The sequence below is a fragment of the Neopelma chrysocephalum genome, unplaced genomic scaffold (assembly GCF_003984885.1).
Source record: "Neopelma chrysocephalum unplaced genomic scaffold, ASM398488v2 Primary Assembly neopelma1_86, whole genome shotgun sequence".
NCBI lineage: Eukaryota > Metazoa > Chordata > Aves > Passeriformes > Pipridae > Neopelma > Neopelma chrysocephalum.
In genome coordinates this window covers 4790320-4811986 of record NW_020897748.1, presented here as the reverse complement: position 1 = coordinate 4811986, position 21667 = coordinate 4790320, and the positions used below count along the sequence as shown (strand labels likewise).

Sequence of the window (21667 nt, the reverse complement as noted above, 5' to 3'; positions counted from 1 at the left end):
CACCTTCTGATGCAGTGGTTCCTGACACCTTCCAGGTCCCCACAATTCACTGCTGATCTCTGGAACAAATTGCATGGAGAAGAAGGCCTCTCACTCGTTGGTGGTAGAGGTCTGAAATTTTAATGCATTATATAGTTTCTGGATGCTGTCTGTGGAAGACATGAGGTTGCTTCCTTGCATCCTAAACACTGCACATTCTTTCCAGCAGAACTGCCTCACATCGTGCGTAAGCTGCTGCTTCTTTATCACAGTGCAGATGGAAGCAGCAGCAGTGGCTGGCAGTGCTGGTCCCGGCCTCTGCATGTGCTGCCTTTCTCCCTCATGTCTGAATGCACCGTTTCTCACACAATCGGTGCTGTTTAAAATATCTTCTACTCAAATCTGAAATCATGTTTTTAAGCCCAGAGCAGGAAATCCAATTAATGTTCCAATATTTGGACTACCTATCTCCTACTTAATATTTCCTCTTTCCCCATTTATGTTATACATTTTGGGGTCTCTACAAAGCAGAGTTGTTTTCCTCCTCTTCATTGATGAGAAGGTGGATGTATTTCATCTGGCTGCCAGAGAAGTAGGATTTTGGGATTTTTTTTAATTATTATTTTATTTCTATATCAGGATAGGAGTATTTCTTGGGTATTTCTAGGACGTTCCATGGGATCTCTGTCCAGTCTTGTTAGGGCAGTCTGAGCATCATCCTGCAGGGACAGAGCCCAGGAGCAGAACTAGGGGCTGAGGCTGATCAAGGGGTCCACCAACAGCCCCGGTAGGGAAGGTGATGAACCAGGGAGGCCAACCAGGAGCAAAAGGGGCTGAGACTAGGAACATAACTGGAGACAAGCTGCAATATGCATTCACAAGGTCCGTCCAGGAAGTGTGGCTGGAGACTCGCACTCCTGTGGTGCCACTGGGACAGGGATTGATGACCCAGGGCTGAGCTGGATGGGGTTTTGGGTCATCAGCAGGGGTGTGGGGAGGCCCAAAGTGGGGCTGTGCAGGGCCAGTAAGGCCTGTTAGTGCCCCTGAGACTCTTCTTCTATAACCCTGGGTAGCACTATGGCCACAACCAGCCACAGGACACAGTGGTCACAGTTCTGACTTGATAGTGCAAAGTCTTGCATTTCATTCTTAGCACTGAACACAACTCTCTTGCATGTTCATGGACATGTTTCTGTTTCTCCATCCATAAAAGGAGGTCAGTGTGGCTCTTTGGGAAGGTATAGGGCTTAGCTCCTTACTGAAAATTTGCATAATGAAAATGCTTTCTAGGCATTACTAGTTGATTATTACACTATTTGTTGCCAAAGGAATGTAAAACAGCTTGAAGGAAATCTTGGCCCCACAGAGAGAGCAGAAAAATCTTCTTTGCTTTTCCTAGAATTGAGATTTCAACTTGCATACCAACTGCATTTATCAACAGGGAATCATTCTTTATGCTCTTGTCCTTGATTATGTGTCCTTGGAAAATGTTACATCAGTAAGTTTTTAGGCACACTGAATTTATGCATTAAAGCATTTTTCAAAATTCAACGGTCACATCACTTTCAAAACAAAAGGAAAACCATAATGAACACAATACACCCAACTGTGCACACATTTCTGGGAGAAAGAGGGTGAGCAAACAAACACATGGTGTATTTCGCTTGCACTGCTGTCAGCACAGCTGGAAGGTGCTCAGAGACCATTATGAGGATCTCAAGAGAACAACCTGATAGAACAGAAAAGTAATGCACTAAAGTGGATTAGAGAGATTCCTACTGACTGCAGCAGACTTCAGATCAGGCAACACAATCTGTGTCTTATACAGGAATTTAAAGGCAGTGCTGACAAATACATAATCTGAATCTGGACATATGCAGAAGGAGAAAGTAGAGTGCGTAGGTCAGTATTTTATGACTCTTCCTGACTATATCTCTATGAAAAAACCTATATGCCTTTAATATAGCAACACTCTATACGTTTATAGTTTTTATAGTCTTGATTGCTTCGCTGAGTACTCTTCTTAGGTAATCTTTTTATTACTGGCCTATGTCCTCTAGCTTTTCACAAAGGAGTATAAAGCAAGAACTGGATTGCAATGTTACAGGTAGTGTTAAAAACTAGTAGGATTTATAGAATGTAACTTTGGATGTTGATAGCCATCTGATGTCTTCAAAGCCAAGACAAGACCGTCCATGGCTACAGCATTCCCAACCAAAACTATTAAACTGTTCTATGTAAAAATGCAGTAATGAAGATCTCAAACCCCCTTCAGATACTCTCTTCTGCTGTCTGATTGTTCTTATTGTTCAGCAAGATGCTGAACTTAATTTCCTAACTGAAATTCCCATTTACTGTCATTTAAGTTGGTTACTTTACTTATCTCCCACTGGATCTGGAGGAATGTCTATTGCCTCCTTCTTTTCCCCACCTTTCTGCACATAGAAAAGACTGAGAGCATCTCTCTCTACCTTTTCCTCGCTAAGCAACCCAAGTTTTTCCCTGTCAGTCCGACTTTCCAGATGTCCGATTGCCCTCTGTTCTGTTGCAGGATCCTCCCCAGGGTTTTTCTTTGTGTGTTTTAAAGGGCTTTGAACTGGACCCTTTCTGCAGGAGGGTGACTTGGAAGTAGCTTGTGCATCTACTACCCAGGTTTCTGCAGTACTGCCCACCACCATGTAACCACAAAGATGAGCTTATGGGATGCCACTGAGTCACAATCAGTTCATTCGCTGTCATACCCAGACTTCTTTCTGAGGAACTGTCGCCTACTCGGTTATTTTCAGTGACAAATGTGATGCTCTGTGCTTGTTGGTACGGAATTGGGCTCTGTTGTCTGAATTCTGCTCTAATTGGTCAAAATTGTTTTAATCTTATCTCCTAAAGTGCTTACAGTTTGGCATTGTCTGCAAATTAAAGTACAAGTCACAAGTGACTTGAAATACCAAGTTTTTCGATGATACTGGAAAACCCTAATCAATATATTTTCTGTGCTGGCTATGCTTCCTTGACAACTGTTCTTTCAGTACAGCTGTTCAGCTGGCTGTGCACTCATCTTCCTGCGTGTTCAACCAAACCATGTTTTCCGTGCTCTTTTATGAGAATCTCATGATGTCAAAAGGTGTGCTAAGATGCAAAGAGATGATATCCTACTGCTTTTGCCCTGTCCGTGAGGCCTCTTAGGCTGTCAGAGAAGGAAAATAAGATGAATTACTTACAGTTTGTCCTTGACAAGCCCATCGTGATTGTTGGTTATGACTGTACAAATTTGAAGTGCTAATGGGGAGACTGATTGTCTGTTCTTAGGTTTATTTTGTTTTTAAGTCTCACAATCTAGCTAGAAATTCATTATGTAGCCTTCCTGCTTTGAAAAGGCATAAACTGTGCTTGCTCTTTCCTTGTCTTGTGAACTCAATCTATTCTCAGCAGTTTTTCAAAGACTGCTAACAGATCCAGTATCAGCTAAACTTGATGGAATTTCCCTATCAAAAAGCTTTTATCTCACACAAGAAATTCTCTAGCCTGTTATATCTTACAATAGCCTCTGTTCCTACACCTTTTTGTTGCTGTTAGTAACCTGTGATCAGGTAGGGATGACTTCAAAGTGAGAACCAAAGCAACAAAAATCCATCTTTCCCAGCATATTTCATTATGAGCTTTCTTCTCTCCGTTTTCTTGTTCACCAGTTATCTTCCTAGTTCTATAGTATAAGCTTTTAGCCTGACTGTATTATTTCATGCTGAACAATCTTCTTTTCTGCAATTAGCCCTCTTCACTTGGAAGTGATATGAGCATTTTGTTCAGATTTGTTTTAAAATACAGCTCTTGGCTACCTCTCCAATCTGCTCATAGCTGATACTTGACAATCCGCTTCTACTGAATCACTTGGTACTATATTCTTGGCATTTAATTCACTAATTTCATTTCATAGCCAAGGCCTTGGTGGATGTGAATATCTCTCTGTGCCATATGACACAGGAATATGAGCATCAGACACTGGGCTCCCATTGCCACGTCCTCCTGTCCCCCCAGGCCTCCTCATTTAACAGCTCACATCACTCATGGCCTCTTAAAATACAGTCTTTTCCAGCAATTCAGCTCCTCTTTGATCATCTAACAATCTAACAGGGCCTGTCCCCAATTCCAGCTCTGCCATGCTAATAGTCCTTGACTACAGCACCCATTTGTAATATTCTCAAAATGACTGGTTTCAATTGATTTTAGTTTTTGCAGGAGAACAAAATGGTGGATGTGCTAACATGTTTTATAGTCTGAAAGAACAGCAGAAACTTTTCTGATGGTATGGGACAGAGTTGGAATGAAAAGAGGTAATGCACATTTTTTTTAGTTTTCATGCTGCCACTTGGGGAGGAAATAGGTCCTGTTTACACCAATCTAAAGAAACTAATTGCAGTGTTAATAAATACTACAATTGTACAGTTAGAAAACAGTCTCTGTCATAGTTGGCATGGACCATGGTGGATATGTGCTGGCCAGAAGTTTTTCATTTTACTTTCACAACCTGACCCTTTTATGTTTTTCCTCTCTGTAGATTATCAATTCGGTGGTCTTGTTGATTCTGCTGAGCGCCCTGACTGATCCTGACCAGTACCACCTAACCAGTGCTGAATTAGGGGGTGAATTTGAATTTATGGATGATGCCAGTAAGTACAAACTGCCTGAATACTCCAGCACTTACGTAATTGTCCTATTGTTTCAATAATTACTGTCATTTTAATTATTGCTTCACCTTGGTATCTTACAGATGCAGTTTTATTGTGAAGGGTGTATTGATGGCACGGTTCAAACTGGTTTCCTAGTAGTAACTTTATCTGCCACCTGTTAGTAATCAATCTGCCTGCTCTGCTGTGTCCTGGCTTGGCAGGGGCAGAGCCAGCCCTTGGCATGGAAATGTATCCCTGAGCATGATGCTGAAAGCCCAAGGGGGATTTTACAAGACACGGAGTCTCTGCACCTCCCAGCACCATGTCCCATTGTGCCTGCACATGCGTCAGAACCCATACTGCTATTTATAGAACTGTCTGAGTGCGTTCATTCATGTTGTATGTATATATGCACCCCCCCGCAGGCACATGGCATGACTTGCACAAACTTGTTCTAATAGATACAAGCATAAATACCAACTGTATAGTCATAGCCATATTAGCAATTACACAGGGCACTTCATTCTCTCACCGAAAGGCATCACAGAAAATCTCCAATACACTTTCAGGAAAGGGTGAGACAGACCATTTGTCTCCTGCAAAACCTCCTGTCCTTTGCAAATGTTTCTTTCTTCCATGACTGTTTCAAATTATTTGGTAATGTTTGTTGATTTAACTGTTTAATTTATATCTAGAAAAATTTTCCCTCAAAGTGACTTTGATAAAAATGTCTGTTTATTTTTGTTTCTGCTAACAAGATGATTACATTCAACATTTCTCTTGGTAATCTGCAACAAGATAACAAGGTCTATTGCTAGTCACACTGTTGTCTTTGTGCTCAGAATCCCACTCATCCACAGCAAAAGGCTCTAAGTCCTTTCCTCATTCCTACTGAAGTCAATAAAAATGCCAGTAGGAAAAGCAATAGCCCCACATGTAAGAAAAATATTGCCCTATGGTGTGTCAGAGCTGCTGGGTATCATTTAAGGAATGCTTATTTCCACAAGGTCTTTAATGCAAATATACTTTGAGGGTCTACATTATATTAATGATAAGGGGTGATTGCTACTTTATTGTGTCTTCAATGAAAAACCACCTACAACTTCTGACTAAAAATCTTTTTATATAACTGGATTTAAGAAAGTAAGGACCACAGTAGATACAGATGGGCTCCTAGCTGATTCTGACATATTAAAACTGACTGCCTTGTCCTAATTCTGAGAGATTAACCTTGGTAATGACTGTCTGTCAGCATGGTTTTATATAGCCGACATCAGAGGCCTGCCAGTGCCCAAGGCTTTAAAATTGTAATTCTGTTTTGTAATGCAGTAGCTGTCAGATCAAGTACATTGGGGATTTCCATCTACACTTGAAAATTGTATTTTCTGTATATTTTTATCAAGGCTTCTGAAGTGAACACAGCAAGTCTGTAAAAGGATGGCTTGTGGGCCAAGCCTCATTTCCATTTGGTAAAAGGAACATTTCACAGGCAGTTAAATTACGAATGAACATTTGAATTAACGTCTCCTTTTATTCTTTGACTCCCTCCAGTTTAGTGCCTTACTGAGTAAAGGCAGCTGAATCAAGCTACTGGCTTTTATAGTTACTGGAAATAGCTGGCAGGAGATAATTTCTTTCTTCTTTTCTTTAAGTATGACTATATTTGTTCAAATCTGACGAAATGTTTTATTATGAGATAAATCATTAGACAAACTTCCACGTACTTCTCTTTTCCTACTTTTATTTGTCTTTTTTTGAAGAAATGTTTATCAGGTTAGCTGCATATGCTGAAACCATGTGTATGAAATACAAGAAGATGCATAATTTTTTATCCTAAAGAAGGTCCCAAAGTTGTTATCTATATGTATTGCTATTGACAAGTATTTCTGTCTCTGTCTGGTTTATGGACAATTTTCAATTTTCTGTGCCAGCAGTGGAAAAAATTCCTGTCACCTGCAAAGCCACAGCCAGCCTTCTGCTAACTGCTTGAAAATGCCAGTGCATCATCAGTTCTGCAAAGGGCTGCTCAGCCTTAATTTCAGGATAAACTGTGGTTCCCAGGGCATTACCAGAGGCTCCAAAATGCCTGTTTGATTAGACAGAAAAAGGATTTACCTGAACACTTAGAAAAAGCTCTAGGCTATTGCTTTTCCCTTGTATTCTAGAAAAGAAAACAAAAGAGAAAAAAGTCTGCCAAGACTTACCATGTGGCAGATGGAGGTACTGGAAGACACCAGTGTGTGTGGTTTGGCTGGCTCTCCAAGATGTACATCTGGGAGCTGGGCAAAATGCTGGGCTTCCTTGTGTACTGGATATTCGGCTGGGCCCATTTAGACTCATCTTTCTTATTATTTCCTTAGGGCCTGAGGGAGTTTATGAACTAGAAGCTGGACTAGAAAAAATTAGAAACATGTGAGCTGCTCAGTGTAATACTGCTGCTGTTAAAAGACTAATAATCTCTGAGCAGGAGATGGAAAAGCCCTATAATTAATTTTGACTTCCCAGGAGGATTCACCTGAGCCGTCTGCTCAGCTTCTTCAGACACACAGACCATCATCCTGAAGTGTCAACAGCCCAAACCAGCAGTGGATGCTGCTTGGTTTTACTTACTGCCTTCATAGCGTCAGATGTGTATGATACTTCATAAGCCATATGACAACAAGGACTGAAATCCTCTGTGTGCCCTACAGAAACTGAGAGGAACTTTGACACCAGTGTCAGCAACTCAGGCCAAAATCTGCCTGTGTCCCTGCCCTGGGGCAGGCAGATGAGACAAGCAGAGATCTCAGGGCAGGATAGGATAATATGATGATCTTTCTGCCTAATATGACATGCACCCAGGACTTAAAAAGATTAATTCAAATAAAAAAATTTTAATAAAGAAACCTACAGACAACAGGCTTGGACTTCTGCTGGGGAGATAAATGGAAGTAGTAGAGTAGGTACGTTCCTGCCCCAGTCCATCAACATCACCTGTGTAGTATGAGCCCCATGTTACAGAGAAGGGGGGGGAAAAAACTAGATTCCCGCCCAGCTTAGCATATTTGGAGCAGTATCTTCCCCCCCAGCCTTATCCTCTGGAGGAAAATGTACTGGGCTCAAAGGTGCAGAAAACTCTTTCCTTCTCATTGGCCTTCCTTTACCAGAGAGAAAATGCCACTGCTGCGTGGGTTGTGACCCGGGAGGCTGCACAGCAGCTGGCAGCAGTGGCACCCAGCTTGCACAAGCAGCCTGGAGGAGAGAGCAAGGCAGTAATCCTTAGCTGGCAGCAAGGAGGCTGTTGGATAAATAAGGCTGGGAGAGTGGGTGAAACTGCCTGAGGATCACAGGCTGCTGATCAGCAGCTTTCTGGCTCCTGCTGTCAGAGCTGTGAGCCACTGATTAACTCCAGGGCTGGGGCAGGTGATGAGCCTAAGTATTTGAGGTCTTTAACACACCACACCACACAAGTCCTGGCTCGGGAACTGGCCTCACTGGCTGTCCTCCCTGTCCCTGCAGCACCCACCATCAGCCTCCTTTGCAAGAGGAGAGGGGAAGGCAAGGATATACTTTTGAGATGGATTTGAGGGAGCTCCAGATGCAGCTTGCCATGCACATGAGCACCCCATGACAGAAGCTCTGCCTAGCCCCCGCACCATCTTCTCCCCAAAGCAATGGGAAGGTAGAATCTCAGTGCACTGTATAAGAAAAAAAATAAAAATCAACTGATTTCTTTAAACTCAAGGAGAAAACTCAAAAAGCCATCTAAGGCAATAGGCTGTATAACCCCTTCAGTGGTCCAAGTACAGCCCTTCTAGCCATGAATGTCATGGAAAGCACAGCATGGCTGGGAAAAAAAAATCATACACCCCTGTTAGTTTCTCATTTAATGTGCTACATATCTAGTTTCATTCTGATTAATTGAAGCTGACACAGCTCAAAAAAACCAATGAAGCCTTAAATGAGAAAGAGCTAGCTTGAGCCAACTAGGACTTGGCATGGTGGAGCACAGCTAGGGAGACACTGGAGATAGGGAGCATGAGTGTGTCAGACAAGCTGCAATGTCAAGTTCATCACAGTTTGCTAGGCTCTGGCTCTGAACCAGTTCTGCCGTGGTCACCGGCAAAGTGGAGCCTGTGACTGCTGCGTCTGCTGCAAGTGACAATGACAGCAGCTTCCCCTTGGATACAGGTGGTTGGAATTAAGAGCAGACAGAATAAATACATAAGCAGTGCCTCCAAACCAATGGTCAGATTAAAAGTATTGATCCAAGAGACTCTTTTACAAGAGGTTAGGGGCTACAGGCAGCCATTTCCACTTCTCTCCTTTTCTTTCATTACCTCAATTGTACCTGGTCTATTCAAAATAATTTTGATTTCACAGGATGTATGTGGGCAGCCAGAGTAAATGGCCACACAGCTAGAAGTGTCTGAAGAAGCTGCAGTACCTTTTATTAGTAGAGGTTTATTTTGTGGATGCATCTTGCTCTTGAGGCCAGAATTCAGATCACCTCTAACAGGCACAGCACAGCCTTTACAGCTCCTAAAAGGCTAGAGACTGGTCAAAGCAGTGCAGTTCAGACACCTGCCCTGGATGTCTGGATTCTCCACACAATCTAAGAGGAGAAGGAGGTGCATCTGAAGAGCAATTTGGGATGCACTGAGATGTCATTCCCTCCTGAATTACGAGCAGGGCGCCCAGCTGACTCCCAACGGCCTTTCATAGCACCCACAAGCTGAGCTGCAGAAAGCCACTGTGAAGGAAGCAGTGAGAACCAGGGTGCAGGTAAACTCAGCGCTGAGTGCTCGCCCCTCTCCTGGGTGAGACCTGCTTATTTGGACAATAAGACAAAGATTCAAGCATTTGCGCTGTGAGTAAGGACATCTGCACTCCAGGGCCTCATCAGACTTGAGACTACAGTACTTCTCCAAGTGTCAGGAAAGGACACTTTATCCACTAAATTTAATCCATTAAATTAGGAAGTACTCTGCAATAGGACTTCTTCTGTGGCATTTGAATCCCTATGCAATCACAAGGACAAAATTTGGGGGCAAGAGGAGAGAACAAGACTCCTGAAACCCATGACACATGCAGTGTCCTGGAAAAGAAGAGACCTGGGTTCTGAAATCCTTAATCCTGCCATTGGTAGGTACAGTGCCCAAGGATCTTGTAGCCCAAAGAATATAAGCACCATCTGGAGATGCCCTCACCAGCCAGCAACAGTCTCTTCTTGCTCATTTTTCCACCAGCTTCACAAGTCTCTGGTTCCTCTCTGCGTCAAGAGCCAGCATAAATCTGGATCAGTGTCGTCAGAGCTCTGCACTAGGGCAAGGTTTGTTTTCCCTTAGGCATAGGAGGATCAAGGACTGGGTCCTTTGTCTTCTACATGGATGATCATACTGGTAGGCTGGAAATAATGACAATAAGATTTAGGGTCTGTCCTTCCTCTTCAGCCATGACCTGGGTGAGCCTGTGCTGCTGCCTGGTGGTGGTAGGTGAGACCTGTCCACAGCTACCAGGTCAGGACCTTTCAGGTACTTTGATGAAGGCTCCAAGGCACCTCTCCAGAACCTGATTTTGATGCAGTTGCAGGGAGTTGGAGGGAACTGGCGCATGCTGTGGGATGCTCCTTATCATTGTGGGGGAGTTAGATGTTGTGGCAACTCTGTGCTGAAGTGAAGTAATCTTTACCCTTTGAATGCCTCCAAAGTCAGGGTAGTGAACAGCCTGAACACTGTCATGTATTTGTGTGTCTCAGGTCCACCAAGTGCCTCATCAAGGCAGGTAGTTTAAATGTACCTGGTGACAGCAATGTGAACAGCAGGTACTTCAGAGATACCAACAGAGGCAGAATCTCTTAAGTCGTGTCCTGTGTACTTCATGTCCTCTCTCCTCTTTGTGCACTGGCGTAGCCTTGGAAAAGTAGGCACAATGTGCCATTGCACTCCCAAACTCATTATAAAGTCGGGTTCAGAAATTCACTTCTGATAACCTGACAATGACCTGTAATGATATCAGAGGAAGTGCATATGAAAAGACCAAGCATATGTAATTTTTTCCCCCAGGATCTCCTTCCAGCTGTCCATGGCTTAGGAAATTCTTAAATCTAAGGAAAAGTTAATTGAAAGCTGATTAGCAATGAAAGAAAAAGATAGGAGTCATGTAATTACTCCAACCAAAATCTTAAAGAATATTTTCTGTCCTTTACTGCTTCACCTTCCCTTACAGTTACACATCTTTGCTAGTAAATACATCTCTGTAGTATTCTTGGTTGAAATGAAAATTTTCAAGATGTAATTTCTGCTCTAAGATGCCTTTACCTGCCAGTTTTGCTCCTTTTCCAGAAGAGAGACATGTGAGCAGTGGTATACAGCAGCTGTTGGTGCAGAAACAATCTGTAGTGCAGAAAAGCAGACACTCTCTGACTACAGATGTCATCATGACCAGCAAATAGTCTTCTTGTCAAGACTGCTCCTGAGTTTTGAAAATCCTCAGAAAAATTAGACCATTCATCTCCACAGCCTCATAGAGGCTGCAGTGGCTTGCACAGTATAAGGCTGCAGGCTTGCAGAAGCACTGTCTGTGCTTCTCATATTTAGGAGGTTCCCCTCGAAAGCCAGAGATTTCCTCCAGCAATGGCTGAATGATGCACCTGACCCCATCTCCACCCATTTCTCACCCTGCCCTTTGAGATGCTCTGCAAAAGGTAGATGACAAAATAACTGAACCAAGCTCTGAATTTACCTGCAATGATTTTGATGTGTCTCTTTTCCAGATATGTGCATTGCCACTGCAATTTCTCTTCTTATGATTCTCATCTGTGCAATGGCTACGTATGGCGCATATAAGGTAATTATATTTGCTGAAGACATGAATCAAGTGAACTACAAAACTCCATAGAAACAAAATTAATAAAAATGCTTTCTAACAATTGCTTCTTTAGTTGTTTAGCTGAAAACTGAGAGGGGAAAAAAAGGAGGAGTAGAAGAAGCAGCAGAACTGATTGCTTAGATCAGTGGTACCCCAGGGCCCCCTGCTGCAGGCAGCAGAACTGCCCAGTTGTGTTGACTGTCTGCAGTTTCAAATAAGCTCTGGGCAAATGGTGAATTCAGAGAACTGAATCTTGTACCTATCAAAGTTAAGGGAATTTTTTCCCATTCACCTTCCAAGCCTGTGGTTTGTCCCAACATTAATCCTATTAATTAGGAGGGAAAAGTGTCATGTGGTTTCTAAATATCCTAGTATAATGAGTTATGGGAGTTGCACTGCAGTTCAGCAGCCAAACTGCCTTGGCCAGCCCTTTAGGCTGAATGTCATATTTCTTTTAGCTGATTTAATACTGCATAATGTCAAATATTCCCTAGATTTTAGTACAGAAAAACATATATCCTGCTATTTTAACTTGTGGATGATGAGTTTCTAATTTATTTCCTTTTTAGCAACATGCAGCTTGGATCATCCCTTTCTTCTGTTATCAGATCTTTGACTTTGCTCTCAACACGTTGGTTGCCATCAGTGTACTCATCTATCCCAGCACAATTCAGGACTACCTCCATCAGCTGGTAAATCACTTGATGTTCACAAGCCTCTGGGGTTTTGGGGGGAAAAAACCTGTGTCTGTTCTGTATTTCTGGCCTGTTAACTTCCCATGCAGTCCTTGAGAAATTTTCTCAGTCCTTGCCAGTCTGAATTCAACATCTTTGCAAGGTTACATTGCTAGCTTACTACAATATTTGAGTGAAGTTCTAGAGTTTTGTAATGTCATGGAAGCTCTCAGCATCATTTCATTTAGAATGAGACTCATATTACAAGATATAGATAATAGGTAATTGCTTTTGCATTCAGAGTTATTGTGTTCCTATCCAGTGCCTTATTTTTGGTGCTATTTCAAGAATGTTTTGTTGCTCCTTTTAATTTATTTGGTAGCTTTAACACATTTCATTAGACTAAGAGTTTGATTGAGTGTATATTTGGTTTTGCTAGAAAATATTTTGGATTCTGTCTTAGGCTCCCTTCTTGCCATGGTCTGCTTTGACCAAACATCCGTAGCCAGTATTGCATAAGTGTACAAGATATGATTGCAACACCCTGAAGTAAAGAGGAGACCACCAGCCTCTGTCTCATCACAGAACCACATGCTATGTCCAGCAGGGTTCATGTGGAGTTGCAGAGCTCTGGAGAAGCCAGTGCTGCAACTGTCTCTGAAAATCTTCCTTGAGAACCCGAATACAGATTAGCTTGGCTGTGAACTTTGTTGTGTGGATGGAAAGCTAGCTCGACCAGTATAAATAACAGGTAATGAGAAACAGCAGGCAGATAAGTAGCTACACAAATCTTCAGGAAGAGACAACGTGTCTGTTATCCTTCATCTTATTTAACACCTACCTGCATTCACAGCTGATGGTACACTGGAAGAGAAGCTGAGGAATAAATCAAAGGGTTCTCAGAGGTACGAGTGGAAAAGAGCAAATTACAGTCATAGTTTAGTGGGTGATTAAGCTGGCATTGCCACTGCTGGAGCCCTCCTGCCCATCCTTTACCTAGTCTCTCACTGCTGCATGGGGGCCAGCCCTGTCCTTGTGGCAGCACAAGCATCTGTGTGGCTGCAGGAACTCTCCCCCACTTCCCAGAGCATGAGTCATAACCACGTTTCACTCGGTCACTGTGCAAGACTGTGAGGGGGGCAGGAGCAGGCTGGGAGCTGTGCACTTAAAAGCCTCTGCTCTTCTGCTGAAAATCTGTTGCTGCATCTGGAGCTGGCTCACTATAGAAGGGCAAAGAGCAGCTAATTCTCTGAAAGTGTCTGCTAAAACACCACTGTATTTCCTGCAGTTAAAAAAATAACAGGCCTTTCTGTATCAGAAATAGAAGGAGCAGGCCTTGGAAGGGATTGGGTATGGTGCAGCAGAGCACTCTGTGATCTGTGTTGCTGGTCTGGAGTGTTAAAATCCCTGGTCAAACATGTCTTTGTCTTGCTGTTGTAAATCATTTTCTGTACTGATAATGAAATGCTGCAGGACTTCAGGACCGCTAAACTGTCAGTGCTCAAAAGGGCAAGGGGGATTTCCAGGATAATTATAGGCTGATTAGCCTGACATTGCTACCAAGCAGAATAATGACAGAAGGGCTGGGACTGAGAGGAGAGTCAATTGATAAAGGATTAGACCAGAGGAAAATGATTAATGACTGCCAGCACAGTTTCATGGAAAGTCAGTCCTGCAGGCAAACTCATTTTCCTTCGCTGACAAGATTACTGACTTCATCAATAAAGATAGGCAGGGACATAATGGACTTTCATGAGATGTTTGACTTTGCAGCAGGATGCTCAGAGCAACAATGAAGCACTAGATCAATAAAGGATGTATCACATGGATTAGGAGAGGTTAGCTGGCAGACTGCAAGGGGTCGTGGTCAAGCCAGCCATCTGCCAGTGATTTTCTATTTTGGGTAGAGGAAGGTCTCCAGGAATCAGCAGTAGATTTCATGCTCATCCCGACTTCCATTAATAATGTTAGTACCCAAAAGGCCCTTCATAAAGGCTAGTGTCAGCCTTGAGAGCTTCTCCAGGCTCATTGTCTAGAGGGATCAAGTTCTTTGGTGGGAGGTTGTGAGCAGGAGTCTAATCTGGCTGTTATGTGTCATCCTCTGAAAGACCCTAGCCTGCATTGCCCAGAGTGGACTCATCTCTGCATTTCCCAGCAGCAGTACTTGTGGCTTTTCCCAGCATATTCACTTCTAATAAAAGCCATGGCTGACACAGTGAGCTAGACTGACTGAGAGCCTGAGTTCAGCCATTAATGTGTGCTGCATAGATGAATGCAAAGAAATGTAAAAGGATGAAGAATATAGATGAGCGTACAGTATGACAACTGTGCCTGGGATGCAGTGACCCTGTAAGCAGCCTAGGGAACTAAGTGCCAAACTGTTTGCAAAAGTTGCTGTTGGGGTTTGTGAACAGAAAAAAAAGAGCAATTAATAGTAATGGAGAGGAGTCTTCCCTTCTCATCTGGTGACATAGATTTTCTCTGTCTATTTATGGATTCTGGTTGTGAAAAACAATGCTTAAAAGTCAGAGAACATGCAGGAAAGTTCCTCAAAAAAACTATATAAAATCTGGATATGTTGTAGTATCATAAGACAATCAGCTTTTCCTGCTTCATTTACTGAGAGAGGAGACCAAGAGGTAGTGCCATTGGAGTTTTTATATGCAAAATAATGAGGTATTAAAAGGCTGTTTAAATTAGATGTGAGGCATAATGAGCAGCTAGCAGCTAAAAGCTAGTCCATGTTAAATTCATTTAGAAAGAAGGATTAGTTTGTATTTTATCATTCATATTGGAGATTAGTGATGTGGAAAAACTACCAAAGACCTGTGATGAATTTTGTACAGTTAATGTCACCTGTTCAACAAAAGTTTTGAAGCTGTTCTGCATCTGCTGTGAAGCTGATTACATCTCCTATGTCTTAGCTGTGATTCTGAGCACAAATGACTCAACAGGAACCCCTTGTACCCTTCCTTGGAAGGGCTACATCAGTTGGCAAAGGTTGTTACATTTGATTCAGAGTAAATACACTCAGTCTGAATGGGCAAAAACAAAGGGGAGAGGTGAAGATCCCATCCACTGTTACCAGATACTCAGACACACATGGAACTAAATGCAAGCTTGTCAAATTTTCAGTAATAATGCCATCAATGCAGTGCTAGTGCTGAAATACAGGACTTGTTTCCCTACCTTTGAATAATACTCATGGTGGATAGGTTTGTCATCTCAAACACTGTGTTTAGAGCAAGACCTGTGGTTAATACCCTTGTCCCTGTAGGTGAGACCTGAGTCATCCAGTTGGATGTAATCTGTCTTGATGATTTATAAATAAGCCCTAGAGTCGTCCTGCCCCTTCCCCCCTTTGCAGTGGTCTGACAGGGTAGGCAGGAAGCAAGGGTTGTGTTTTTTCCTGGCATTCTTACAGTTTCTGTTGCTCTAAAACTGCTTTGCATTTGGGGAATGATATTTTAGGGGGCACAACTCCATAAGGGAAATGAAAAATCCCAATCGTTCTTCAAATCCATTATTGAATATCTGGACGAAGGTGTGCATTAGGTAATGGACTACATTTGGCAGTCTCAGAGGAACGTTTTTTTCTTGCTCTAAGGTGAAACCCCTGTATCTTTAACCATTTCTACTTCCCTTCACTAGTATATGGGATCATTATCTGTTTACTGTGGTTCACATCTGCCAGATTGCCATCTGTCAGTGATGAGTTACAAGCTACTGTGAAACCCTCCATGTACTTTAGCAAGGTGATTAGCACATAATCAATAAACTGGGCAGAGCCCTAGCTGAAAATGTTGCAATTGTGTTCACGGTTTTTTGGTAACATCAGCCTACACTGGCTTCTTCTTTCAGAGGAACAAGTGTCTTTGGAAACTTTTCGTTGCCTTTTGGTACCCAGTTGCACACAGGTGTGCCACTGAATTTCCATAGATAGCAAGAGCATCTCAGCATAAAGGGTCATGTAAAATAAGTAAATATTACAAATCTTGCATTTTATGTATTTTATGATGATTGCGTGATAAAAGTTTTGAAGAATTATGTTGGTCATCTTGGTCATTATCATTGTCACTTGAAAACCAAAACCTTTCACATACAGCAAATCCAGCATATGTAAAATAAAAATAATTTTGGTTCTTGGAGCAGTAGAGGTCTAAAGCAGTTTGACCTAAAGCACATTTCTTTCCTTTAACCCCACTAAATCTTTGATATATGGGCTTTTTAAAACCTTCAAATGAAACACTTCATCTTCTTTCATCTTATAACAGTATATGAAATGGATTGAAGCAGAGGTGCAGAACAGGCTAGCCTGCAACTGTGTAATGAAAACTTTTTTTTTTTATTAAAGTACAGGACTATGACAGTTCATCTAAACAAAATTTCAAATTATATTAAATAGCTTTACCATGGGACTGCCTGCAATGCTGCTGCCTAACAATTTGTGTGGTATCAGTCATGCTTTTAAATCCTAGGGGAAACATCTAGAGAACATGAAAGAGATTAAACCTAAAGAAATTTTTCCTATAAACTAAAGCTTAAAAAAGAAATATCCTTTCTGACATTTTAAATGCCATTTTATAATTCCAAGGAAGTAGTACTAACTTCATAGCAGAGCTTTAAAAATTCTCCTGACACATTACTGTTTTCTTTCAATTTTGTAAGATCCTGATACTTGGAGGATTGCAACTTCGGATGAGAATCCACACCATATTTTAAAGTGGATTTTTTATGGTCCAGGAGGAAGGAAGACGTGAAAGGTTATGCAAGGAGGCTGAGGGAATGAAAAATGGCTTTAGCCTTTTTCATTTTATTCTTCTTGCGCATTTGTACAATATCAATGCAGTAGAAATGTACTTTCTATGCAAGTTTTAGATTCTTTTTAAGTGTGTAATAGAGCTTTGATATATATATAAGCAGTAATTTTTTAAAATTAAAAGTGTACCAGGTATATTATTATGCACGCAGCCCTCTCCATGTCCGCAACAAGGTTATAAATGACACTTTAGTTATGACTTTAGCAGGCTGGTTCAACACTTATTTAAGTACATTTTGTTTGTATAGCAAATTTCATCATGTTGTGCTGCAAAATCACTCCTGCATTTCCAGTGACAGACTTGATTTTTCCCACCCAGACATATTTCAGTCTCAGCTGAATCAAACCTTGCACAACATTTGACACTGATCTTTTTCTAGAAGTTGCAGCACTAAGCCCAGGATCTGAAACCTTTCTAGCAGCAGGATTTCAACTACTGGTCTCCCCACAGGAGAGCAAACCCCCCAGCACAGGAGCAGAATTTCTTGTCCCCCCTCATGCACCCATATCAGTGTTTAAGCTTATCACTGCAGTCAGTGGAGGGCAATGGGTCTTTGATTTATCTGAACCGCTGTTGGTACACATTTTCCATGAGAATTAATGAGATTTTGGGAATGGCTGCTGCTCTGGGAGGACCCCAAGGGCTGCCTTATGGCACCACTTCTAGGGTGATCCCTGAACCAGGTGAGCCTGGAGCCAATCAAGATGCTTCCTACCACCTTTCCTGCTTCTTTGCCAAAAGCTGCAAGTTTTATAAATTGGTTTTCCTTCAGCACTGAAGGGGTTTGTAGTTGTGAGTTAAGATCAGACTGCTCATAGACTGGCCCAGCCCAGTTAGCAAATAAAGACAAAAGGAGGTTTCTTCCATTCTGACCCAATGCCCCTGGGCTATTCGCAGAAGCCCTGAAAGCCTTGTCTCCCAAATAGAAAGCCTGGAAGCTCCAGGAGGGACCAGCTTCAGTTTTCACACCCTGCACCAAGATCTCCCAGGTGGGGAGATGGGTAGGGGTGACTACCACATGGGCACAGCACCTGCCACCTCGCTGGGGCTTGCTTACACCTTGCATCTCTTCGGATAGAGACCCAGAAAGCTAAGCCTGAAGGGGACAAACTGCAGAATTTGTTCCTGATGTGCTGTCCTGGCTTTGCTGAATTACTGTTTTTTTTCATCTGAAACAATGACACTGATGTAAGGGAGTGCCAGGCATTGCTCAGCAGCACGTCCTTCTCCCAGACTTGACCAGGGTTCATGGCTCTAGCAGATGTTCCTGCTTTTCAATGTAGTGGAAACTTTCTTTGTCATTTTTCTGCCCTCCTTTTGCCCCCATGCAAATCCCATTTGAGTTGATATCTGGAAACAGGCCAGTAGATTATGGCCAAGACCCCAGAGTGCAGTCTTCCAGTCTTCAGGTGGTGACTGTTTCCCAAAAATCATTGTGTAGGAAGACCAAAGTCTTACTGGGAATTTTTTATGATATTTACAAACTAGTTTGACTAGTTTTTTAATGGTAGGTCAGTACTGAAAAAATCATTTGGGGGCAGTTTTACTGTAACTGTCCTTGACTGACTGGATTTTCTAACTTTTTAACTTCCTTTCATGGCCTCCCTCTTGCAAGCAGGAGGGGAGGTTGGGGCATTGTTTTTTGGCATTTACTCTTGCTTTCTTGGTCTCTGAGTGACTGCCTTCACTATATTTAGGATAACCTTCTATGGGAAAAAAGAAACAGCAACTTACTGAAGCTAGTGTCCTACAAAAGCTAGTGTCCTCGACAAAGAAGATAATGTGATAAAAACTTCAGCCATGAAATTCAGTACAGGAACAGAAACATTGCTGTCAAGAAGCGGAAAATGTGCTTATGTAACGTTTATCTGCAAACTGTTACAGCTGCTGTTGATGTTAACCACTCTGAACAGTTCATGGAAGCGCTAAATAAAGAGCTATTCTCAGTAGCAGCTGTCCAAAAAAAAAGATAATTTCCTGATGCACTGGGCTGAGTGCTGGCATAAGGGTTATTAAAGGGTTACTCTGGATTTACACCATCATTGCCAAGAATACAGTTATAGCTTGGTCTAGTTAATTGTCCTGACAAGGATGCAGAGCTGGCCTGGTTAAGTAATTAGACCTGTAAGGGAAAAGGGGGTTGTGTGTGGAAAGAACTATTGCATTCAGTTATAATGAGCTACTGTTGCAGTGGAGCTATCTATTGTGGAGAACACTCTGTCTGTGAACAATGGTTTATTCTAACTGAAACAGGAACTTGTGCCTTGCAGTATTTCAAAACTATTTGGAACATTAATTTTAAAGGATATGTTTTCTTTAAGCAATAAATACAATAAAACATTTTTATAGGCTGTTTTTCAGCCAGTGATCCTAAAGTGTTTCACAACTGTAAATCAGTAGAGCGTGTGCTAAACAAGAAGATTAATTTTGTCACCTCCATTTCATGTATAAGGTAGCAGAAGGACCTGGAGCACATTTCAATTTGGAATCATGATGTGACTCCCCTGGAGGACCCGTGCCTCCATGGGACATGCACTCAGATAGCAGCCTTAACAAGTACTGCTGGAGAAGTAGTCCAAATTTAGCCAAAATGAGATGGAAAAGAATAGACTCATTGTGTTTTGAAATGTCTTCAAATATTTAGGTGAAAGGATTATGCTGTCCAGTTTTTCCTGCTTTGACTTTGTGGAAGGAGCTGGTCTTGGGCAACCAGTGCCATTATAATGGTTACTCAGTAAGTACAGGACTTGCCTGCTGTTTCCCAAGATGGCAGGTTTCCTGCTGCAAAGCTCCCAGTCCTTTGCTTGTTTGTGTCAGATGCAAACCCAGTGAGTACTGAGGAAAAGAGAGCCCACACCACATCCAAAGCAAAAAGCAAATCCCTCAGACCTCCAGGGAAACTTTGACAGCCGAGTCTTCACAACGCCTGTCCCAGTCAAACTTATTGAAACTGGTTGTTGGTGCAGAGCTCCCGATTTCGTAGATCATAGAAAGCTTTGTAAGCTGTTAATTATAGAGTACACTAATTGAATGGCTCTTAAATGACTCGTGAGATTAACTCACAGTGTTTTGCTTATTTTTGCTTTTGCAGCCCAACAATTTTCCCTACAAGGAAGAGATTATGTCTGTGAACCCTACGTGTCTGGTTGTGATTATCCTCCTTTTCATAAGTATCATTTTGGCTTTTAAGGTAAGTGCATTACTGTGTACAAAGTCTGATTCTGGTCATGGGTAGAACGTCCCTTGCTGGGAGGTCTGTCTTTAGAAACATCCAGGGACCTACAGCCTAGGCAGCCTGACAGGTATACAAAACAGTGGTAGACATCATGGAAGAAAAGCAGAAAATCTTATACATAACACTAGAACATACAGGCCACAATAGGGAAGTGTGATGCTTGTAGGAGGAACTCACAACTTGTGAATCCTTTGAAGGAGTGGGTCATCCAGTGGACAAGGGAGAACCTGTTGATACAGGCTTCTTGGTTTTTCAAAAGGTGTTTGGCAGAATCTCTCATCAAAGGTTTTAAAAAGCACCCTTAGATATGGAGGGAGAGGAGGAAAGGTCACCTCACAGACTGTAGCTAGAAAATAGTGAATAAGGATAAATTATCAATCTTTCCAGCATTGAGACCCATGCCACTTGGTACATTCATAGAAGATCTGGGAAGGGGAAGGAAATCTAACAACAACATTGTTTTTGCAATGTCATTCAAAATAGAGAAAACAATCAGCCAAGAAATCTTTGCAGAAGGATCTCATGGCATGGAGTGACTACACAATGAAATGGCAGAGAAACTCAGTGGTGTCAAATTCTAAGTAGTGGGCACAGAGGAAGCACACTCTTGTTTCACAGACACTGCAGTAGAGTCTGAAGTAAGCGTGACCACCTGAAAAAGGGGTCTCGTAGCAGTAATAGATAGACCTGCGAAAGTATTAGCTTACTGCTTATTTATGGTCAAACAAGTAAATCAAATGCTAAGAGTATTAAGAAAGGAATAGAAAAACAAAAAATATAAATTGTATAATTTCTTTGCCAGTTTTGATGCCTATCACCTCTGGAAGCAAGCATTCTCTTCTGATACCCTATCTCAGAAAATATTTTGTAGAGTGGGTAAATAGTTCCAAGGAATCCCTCCTGGGAGGAACAATGTAAAGAACTGTCAGACCAGGCAGCAGAAGGGCACAGGGAGTGAGGATTTGTTTGCTGTTAGCAAACCTTGGGTGAGAGGGCTGGAGGTGGCAGGTACCAGGCGAAGGGGAGATGTCGCATCACTCAGCGGAGCTGGAAGGGCCCATGTGAAACCACCGCACCCGGGCTCATGGTCCAGCGAGGTTGGCCCCCTCCGGCTGTGTGGGTCAGAAGTCCCAAAGGAGCTCAGAATAAGATCAGATAAATCAATGTAGAAAAAGCAACCACCTGTGGCTCCAAGTTAGTGCCCTGAGCCTTGGACCTCTTATAAAGCATACTTGTGTGTTTGCCCTCTTCTTGCACCCTTCTGCAAGTTTCTCATGCCACAGTGCTGCCATTCTTGTATTTCTCTTATGGAATTTTATTTCAGAATAGTCTTGCTCATTCTCTGCAGAGCAATTAAGTATTAAATTAGAGAAATTCCAAAAAGTCACAATGACACCAGGGATGTTGGTTCCAGACAGCACATTTGACAACATGAGCAGGGGAAGT

At 42.3% G+C, this 21667-nt stretch overlaps 1 protein-coding gene across 1 annotated transcript in view; it reads left to right on the top strand.

Moving 5' to 3' along the window:
• LAPTM4B (lysosomal protein transmembrane 4 beta) overlaps positions 1-21667 on the top strand; it is a 59851-nt gene that overhangs the window by 11833 nt on the left and 26351 nt on the right. The window contains exons 2-5 of the mRNA XM_027692457.1: positions 4532-4643; positions 11398-11471; positions 12062-12184; positions 20078-20176. Coding sequence (XP_027548258.1) covers positions 4532-4643; positions 11398-11471; positions 12062-12184; positions 20078-20176 — 408 coding nt within the window. The remainder of the gene's footprint in view (positions 1-4531; positions 4644-11397; positions 11472-12061; positions 12185-20077; positions 20177-21667) is intronic.